Source organism: Cucurbita moschata, unplaced genomic scaffold (assembly GCF_002738365.1).
Source record: "Cucurbita moschata cultivar Rifu unplaced genomic scaffold, Cmos_1.0 Cmo_Scf00044, whole genome shotgun sequence".
NCBI classification, from domain to species: domain Eukaryota; kingdom Viridiplantae; phylum Streptophyta; class Magnoliopsida; order Cucurbitales; family Cucurbitaceae; genus Cucurbita; species Cucurbita moschata.
The window spans coordinates 2,360,134-2,368,272 of NW_019268560.1; the positions used below are offsets into that span (position 1 = coordinate 2,360,134).

The 8,139-nt window shown below is 35.6% G+C and overlaps 2 protein-coding genes across 2 annotated transcripts; one reads left to right on the top strand and one right to left on the bottom strand.

Moving 5' to 3' along the window:
- The first annotated feature begins 272 nt into the window (after nucleotides 1-272).
- LOC111434085 (protein TIFY 5A-like) lies at nucleotides 273-815 on the top strand. Its single transcript, XM_023071382.1, has 2 exons — nucleotides 273-452; nucleotides 536-815. Exons 1-2 carry the CDS (start codon nucleotides 303-305, stop codon nucleotides 725-727), a joined length of 342 nt encoding a protein of 113 aa, XP_022927150.1. The 5' UTR covers nucleotides 273-302; the 3' UTR covers nucleotides 728-815.
- Nucleotides 816-3,112: 2,297 nt separating this feature from the next.
- Nucleotides 3,113-4,876, bottom strand: LOC111434082 (piriformospora indica-insensitive protein 2-like). The gene has a single exon (XM_023071378.1). The coding sequence runs from the start codon at nucleotides 4,547-4,549 to the stop codon at nucleotides 3,158-3,160; it is 1,392 nt and encodes a 463-aa protein (XP_022927146.1). The 5' UTR covers nucleotides 4,550-4,876; the 3' UTR covers nucleotides 3,113-3,157.
- Between the last annotated feature and the right edge of the window lie 3,263 nt (nucleotides 4,877-8,139).

The window sequence follows — 8,139 nt, forward strand, 5'->3', positions numbered from 1 at the left end:
AAAATAAAAAAAAATTATGAAACTAATTTTAAAGTAATACTTTTTGAAATTAATTAAGGCACCTTTAAATCAAGGAGAGTTTGCCGACGGTGGCGCGTGACGAAACCCAAAACTGGGCCCCACGCCCGTGTTCCTCGTGATTTATTTATTTATTTATTATATGATCCCGACTTTGCCAGTTGCCAGTTGCCAGTTGCCAGTTGCCACCCAAACACGCTTACGTTACAAACTTATATATATATACACATTTCTTCCCTTTCTTCTCATCTTTCAAACCTTAATTCACATTTTCTTCCTCTCCAATGGAAAACATCCTCAACTGCAACTTGGAACTCTGTCTCTCTCCCCCTTCTTCCTCCCCTTCCACCGCCACCGCCAATTCAACGTCGACATCTTGCCACAACCATATCGACCCTACTCGAGTCCCGATACCTGATCATACAGAGCTCCAGGTATGTTTATTTCAATGAAGTGGATATCATACGATGAATTCAATAGCTTTAGCTCATGAATTGTACGTGGTTGGGTATTGCAGGCAAGGGCAATAATCGTACGGGCGACAACACAAATGGAGGCCGAGAGAAGATTAACGACATGTCATATTAGTTCACCGACCCAGCGGGTGTCGATGAAGAGTGGGGCTAGCCCCTCCATGAGAAGATCGTTGCAAAGATTTCTTCAGAAGAGAAAGCATCGCATTCAAACACTTTCACCCTACTCTCACTAGCTTTTCCATTTTTAATTCATGCTTCTTCTCTTCCCTTTGTAAATATAATTTTCTTAATACATTATTACTTAGGTTTCTCTTTCTTCAATCTACTTCTTTAATTGATGTTCTTCGATTTAAACTTATAACTAAAAGAATTATTCTTAGGACGAGCACCGTCATACTAGAAAAATATAGGTTGCGATCCACTAAAGAAAAATGTGTTGAGAGAGACAATTTCTCTCAACAGTAAACATCATCGATAGGAGAACACGTATCTTCTAACACCGCTACATTTTCTTTCCTGACGTGAAGAACGTGGTCGAGGAAGGGTTCCATCTCTCCTACACCGTTACATCATCAATAGGAGAACACGTCTCTTCTAACATCGCTACATTTTCTTTCCTGACATGAAGAATGTGGTCGAGAAAGGGTCCTATCTCTCTTACACCGCTACATCATCGATAGGAGAATACGTTTCTTCTAACACCGCTACATTTTCTTTCCTGACGTGAAGAACGTGGTCAAGAAAGGGTTCCATCTCTCTCGATGGTAATTAACGACAATTGAGAGAGTTTGTCTTTATGCATATTGTTGTATGTCGTGGGGTCGTGAGAATTCCCATCAAGATTACACCTTAGGTGAAGAAGTTGGATAGTTTTGCTATCAAATTCAACAATGTTGTAAGTCGGTGGGGTTGTTGAACTCTCTAATTAACGAAAAGCAATCTAAATAGAGTTCACAATCTAACACAACCGTATATTTTCGTGTATGATTGGGTTCGATTGTCAGATTGTTTTTTTTAATTATTTAAAAAAAATCTTACTTATCTATCATACATTAATAAATAAAATACCATAAAATTCAAATATGACTTGTTCATAAGTCAGAGTGATTACTAATATCAGTTACAAAAACAAAATATTCTTAATCTTCCTAATAATCTTCAAAAAAATAATAATAATAATAAGGTAGGGTTAAGTTGGGTTGTAACCTTACTATTAAGTTGGTCAAATTGGCCCTTTCAAAAAATGTCAACCCAGGTACGACTCAAATTTTTTATTTTTCAAAAATTCAATCCAACTCAAATTGAAACAAAATCTAACCCAACCCGACTTTTATTGTTTGAGTCAGGTAGTCCGAATTGATCAAATTTTGAGTCATATGAACATTTCCACTGTGTAAGAGAGAGAAGCTTTTCTAGTATGGCGGTGGTAGTAGCAGTGAAAGAGCTTCTTAAAAGTTATGACTTCAATTAAGTTGATCATGAAAAACTGGGGACACCAATACAGGGAATCAATAGTGGAAAGAAGTATGATTGTGATACTATACACGTTAGAAAGAATGCTCTAAATACGATACTCCAAGCTCCACTCTTCATCGTCCATCACGTTCGAGAAACAAGGCTAGCTAGTTTGGTCACGACCTCTCAACTCGAGCCAAGAAAGATACAGCTGCACCACAGCTAGTGAGCGCCAAGAAGGGGAGGAGACAAGATTCCACATTTTTCCCTGATCTCACCATACATATAGCATCTCCTTCTGTGCAATAATAGAACCTATACACCTTTCCCTATGCAAGAAAAAGCTAAGTGAAAGCTGATGTGATTTTAGACCTTTCATATAACACTATTTTAATAACCATCAAATCAAAACAAAACGAGATCGCACATCGATTATAGAGAGGAATGATACTGAAAAATTTCTTTCTAACATACACGTTTTAATAACCTTGAAAGAAAGTCTAAATAGGACAATATCTGCTTGGACGGTTACAAATGGTATCATAACTAGCAAGGACATTGAGTCCCGAAAGGGGTGAACACTGAGAGACATTGATTGGAGAGAGGAACGAATGCCAACAAGGACGTTGAGCCTCGAAGGGGGTGGATTGTGAGATCATATATCGATTGGAGAGGGAAACGAGTGTCAGTGAGAACACTGGGGTTCGAAATGGATGGATTGTGAGATCTCACATCGATTAGAGAGAGGAAAAAACATTGTTTATAAGAACGTGGAAACATCTCATTAACCTCCGCGTTTTAAAAATTTGGCTTATAATACTCTAATGCATATAATAATCATAACATATCAGTGGTTCTCACTTCTCAGGGCTTGAGTCTCTCTTCTCTGACAATGAACAAGCAGCTGCATAACAGAAAAGACTTGGCTTGGTAGCCAGTAGCATCCTTTCTCCTATTAGATGCTCCTCAAAAACCAAAGAAAAAAGGTGTTTGCATGGAGATTAGTTCAACTTGGTGTCATATCAAGCCAACTCTGCACTCTGCACATCTTTGTCTTACTTTTACCATATGGAAATGACTGATGGAATAAATGAGCTCAGTTTCAGACACACCAACCAACCAACCAACACCTTTTCAAGTGACCCATCAGACACATATTAATAATAATAACGAAAAAATAGTAAGCAAGTGAAAAGCAGTCCTCAGTTTTACTCCAACAAAACAGAACACAACACAACTGCAACAACAAAAGCACAAAAAACAAGCATAAGATCTTTGTCCCAACTTAGATTAGTTGAAGAGCAGCTGTTGTCTTCCCATTGGTTCCAAGCTGGCTGTATGCTCTTATAATCCTCTGTTCTTTCTTGTTTTTCACTCTCATTTCTTGCTCCATTCAAACAATATGGTGGTTCATCAGAATGCACTGAGAAATTCCTCCTTTGGCTTGAGCATAGTCCATAATTTCCTCTTAAATCCAATCTTTTTCCTAGTTTGTTCATGAACTTATTTGGGAAAGAAAGCTCTCCACTTAGTTGATTGTGGCTTAAGTTCAACAGATCCAAGTTTGGTAGCTCCCCCAATTCTGGTGGAATTGGCCCACTTAGATTGTTGTTGGCTAAAGACAGAGCTGTGAGGGTTTTCAATGAAGTGAGTGAAGTGGGTATTGGACCTTCAATTCCACATTCTGATAGGCTTACTGATGTGAGCTTCTCAAGGCTGCCTAAGAACAATGGCACCGCAGCGTTCAAGGGATTGTGGTCTAATATCAAGTACTCCAAGTGCTCTAACCCTCCAAATGATTCAGGGATTGGCCCATTTATGAAGTTGTGGCTCAAATCAAGTAATACCAACTTCTTCAACATGCCTAACTTTTGGGGTATCTTTCCCTGAAGCTTATTTGATCCCAAATCAAGCTTCTGGAGGAGCTGCAACTTTCCTAAAGAAGAAGGTAGTTGACCCTTGAGTGCATTCCAGCTGAGATCCAAAATGCTCAAGCTTTTCAACCCACCAATGGCTTGAGGAACTTCGCCACTAAGATTGTTGTAGCTAAGATCAAGCTGTTGTAAATGAACCAATCCACCAATGGCTTGTGGAATCTCCCCATTTAGACTGTTCTGAGAGAGGCTCAGAACTCTCAAACTTCCTGCATTGCCCAAACTCGATGGAATCACCCCAGAAAGAGCTGGGTTGGATTGAAGAGCCAAATGCTCCAAATAAGACAATGACTCAAACAGAGCAGGAAACAGAGCAGCTGGGGAAGCTGTAAAACAGCTGAAGATTGAGAGGGACTTCAAGTAAGGTAGGTTGAGCAAGGCGTGGGATAAATTAGCAGAGATTTTGCAAGGTGGGTCTAGAATATCAGGGCCAATGTGAATCTGTGTGACATGAAAGAAAGGAGGGGCTTGACAAATCTCACACTTAACCCCAGGCCATGGCGTGTCTGTGCATGGAAAAGGGTGAGCCTGGGGCCAATCAGGGTAGTCTAAGAGAGAACCCATGACTTCAAACAGAGCCAGAAGCTCTTCCTCTTCCATTTCCTCAGCCGCAAAGGAGTTGGTGGAAAGGAGAAATGCAAGGAGGAGAAGAGTGAAGGAAGCCATGGGAGGGGAGAACAGGGGAGATGGGTTTAGAGGGTATTTGTGGGGGAAAGGAAGAGGTAGCTGTGTCAGTAGTGTAGGGAAGTGGAAGTGGAAGTGAAAGGGAGGGAAGAGAAAAGAGTTGCTAATAGAGGAAATATAAGTGCAAAAGGAGGTTCATTTATAGATATTAGTTGTTGGGTTAATGGAGAAGTGTGTAAAATGATGGGACTTGGGCTTCGTTTCAGTACCTGTGTGAAGCAGACAGAACAATGATGCTTAGGCAGCAGCAACAGCAGCACACAGCAGGCCTCCTCCTCCTCCTCCTCCTCTTCCTATACGGAACAAAAAGCACACACCTATAGAGAACAATAGTTAAAGATATCATCTAAGAGACAGAGTAAGAAATTAAATCTAAAACAAAACGGTTGGATCTCATCTCGATGGTAGAGCAGAACGAAACATTATTTATAAAAAGTCGGACACCTCTCCGTAACAGATGCAGACAAATTTAAAAAACGTGAGGTTGACGATTATATGTAATAGGACATGAGCAGTTAATGTCATTTGATGTATACTTTCATGTAGGGATACAGTGATATGAACCCAGATACATCAATCATATAATATTACTTCACTGAAGATGTTGTCATTCACGCCACATTGAAGAGGAATGAAGTTTGATTCTTATAAATTTTGGGTGGATTACAATTTAGAGTAATTTAGAGTTGTTGTATTTTAAGACTTTTAATTTACTTTAGGTTACCATTACATAATGGTTAATTATGGCCATTAACTATGAATGTTACAACTCTTCGAATGTCTTTCGTAGTTTCATTTTGAGGCTATATAAAGCCATGTATGTTTTATTTGTAAGTAGACTTGGAAAATATAGTAAAAGAAGCATTTGTGCTTTTCTTTAGCCAATTAAGTTTTTTTGCAATTCTATGTAGTTTAGGTTGCATGTAGAATCATTCAAGCTCGACATGATCAATCTTGCTTGTGGAATGATTTGAATCTCAATTAAGTGTTCTTGCCTTGAGATATTTGATCAACAAGAATCATTCAAGCTAGACATAATCGATCTTGCTTGTAGAGTGATTCAAATCTCAAACAATGATCTTGCCTTGAGATATTCGATCAACAAGGTAATCTGAATCTTACTCTCCTTGGGTTGATTTCCACATATCACACGTTGAGCTAGGTTAATTGGAAAAATCTTTTAGATCCATCCTAAATTTTGAGTTGGTTGGGTTAGTGGTTCGAGTAACCCTAATATTGTTCATAATCCAACCTTGTACTTCTGAATTGCGTTAGATTGGGTTGTTGGGTTTGTTACTATTTCTTTTATAATTATCTAAAAAAAAAACATACTATCAATAATGCATGTTACATGCTATCTATACTTCAAATATCAAATATTTACAAGTCACAACCATATCATTACCATTAGTTACAAACGTAAAATATTCTTAATCATTTAGAAAGTAGGGTTGAGTTGCAACCCTACTTTCAAGTTGGTCGAATCATCGGACCAAAAAAATCTTAACTTGTGAACCGAACTTTTAATTTTTCAAAAATTTAACTCAACTAGAACCGAAAAAAAAAAATCCAACCAACTTTTATGTTTTGGATTGGATAATCCCGATTGGTCAAGATATTTGACCATACAAACTAAAAATAGAACATAGTTTAAAAAAACATGAAAAAAATGTAGATGAAAATATATTTTGGAGTGTTCCACTTGTAAACTTCAAAAATCCTACCTTTAATTAACTCATTAGTCAACCTATGATTAAATTAACCTTGTATCTCAATCAACCAATCAGAAGTTGCCATCTTTACTGTTTCAAATTTCAATGTTTCACCAAGTTTAATATAATATTTGAAATTTAAGTTGACACTAAAGTATTTATAAATAGAAATATTTGTATAAAATAAAATAAAATAAATATATATTTATGAAAGAACTTAGTTAATAGGTTCGTGGTCTTATTGATGCATACTACAGCGGGGACTTCGACTAGAATGAAGTTGTTTGGGTGGAAGCTGTGGGACACGATTTACTAAATGCAAGGAGTTGGGATCTCTCACGCATGCAAATATTTCGATTCATTTTCTACTGACACCGAAGAAGCATGGTTTGATTTCCTCTTAGAAAACTGAGATCCAACAAATATTTCTCTCTTGTTCGGTCCTTCAAGAGTTGATTAGACAAAGGGTAAATGATTTTTTTTTCTCGGAGAGGTTAAGGAATCTTGTAGTGCCACGTCGGTTTAGAATTTGATATTCTAACTATGGAAGAAGGTAGACGTGACAATTTTTTTCTCATTCCATCCTATCGTAAGCTTCCACCCCCTTACGTTGTACATCAAAATTAAAAAATAATAATAATAAATAAATAAATTATTGAAAATTTTAAAAATTGAGATGAATTAAACATAAAATATTCCACAAACACAAAAATTACCTTAGAAAACAAATGTTGTGTTTATCCACAATGTTCAACACGTGGCAGACATCAAATTGACTGATTAGCCAATCATGATGCTCCATTTAACCTGAATCGTCCACGTGGAAAAGTAATAATATATTGAAATAACCCTAAAAACTTGAGCTGGTAGAGAGAGAGAGAACACCAGCCACAATATACATTATCAATTAAAACTATTATTTGGAAATTTTGACTTGTTTGCTACGGTTTAAATTTCCTTTTTTTTTTTCTTTTTTTGTGTTTTTTACAATAATCATAATAATAATAATAATAATAATTTATTTTTATTTTTTCTTATCCATTTTTTACATCTTGAATATAAAAAATAAAACAAAATGAATAATAAGAAACAAATTTCATAAAGAGGAAAAAAATATACGAAAGATAAGATCATTATACTTTGAGGTATGACACAAAATATCGTAAAAAAAAAAAGTTCGATAATAGTCAAGAAATTAAATAATATTTTATATTATAAACTTATTTTTCATGACAATATTTAAAAACGACAAAGGTAAATATACTCTCTTTTTTTTATGTTTTTTCGCACTTCCCATTAATTACTTATACGATCTTAAAATTAGAAATTCGAATATATTTAAAAATATAATAAATAAATTAATATACAACCAAAAGCATAATTTAAGACTATTCCCATTTGCTTGTCATTTTGTGATAGAGTTGGCATTATTTCTTGAGTTTCCATAAAAAATAAAATTACTCATCCTTTATATATATTAATATTGATAAACATTAGTGAGAGTAAATAATAAAATATCACAAGTTGACATCTCTTACCCTTCTATAAAACTCATTTTTAAAAGATTTAATAATAACGCTTCATTATAATTATAATGCTCGTTATACGTATAAAATCTATTTATTTCAATAATTACAATATTTTTTTATTATATAAAATTCAGCATCTAATGACTTCGACATTCTCCTGTAATATTATCACATTTACATCTCACTTCTAAGAGTGAAAATGATCTTCATAGACCAACATTAGTTCTTTTAACATGTTTTGATTTCACTCACATGGATACTAACCAAAACATGTTGAACTTTGGAGTTTACGTGATTGAGCCACTAAAAAGGAAAGTACATATTTTGTATC

What these genes read in the sequence shown, in the direction of transcription:
- LOC111434082 (XM_023071378.1), bottom strand. Translation starts at nt 4,549, where the DNA reads ATGGCTTCCTTCACTCTTCTCCTCCTTGCATTTCTCCTTTCCACCAAC.
- LOC111434085 (XM_023071382.1), top strand. Translation starts at nt 303, where the DNA reads ATGGAAAACATCCTCAACTGCAACTTGGAACTCTGTCTCTCTCCCCCT. An exon ending in CTGATCATACAGAGCTCCAG is followed by an intron (nt 453 to 535) that starts GTATGTTTATTT and finishes TGGGTATTGCAG; the next exon opens with GCAAGGGCAATAATCGTACG.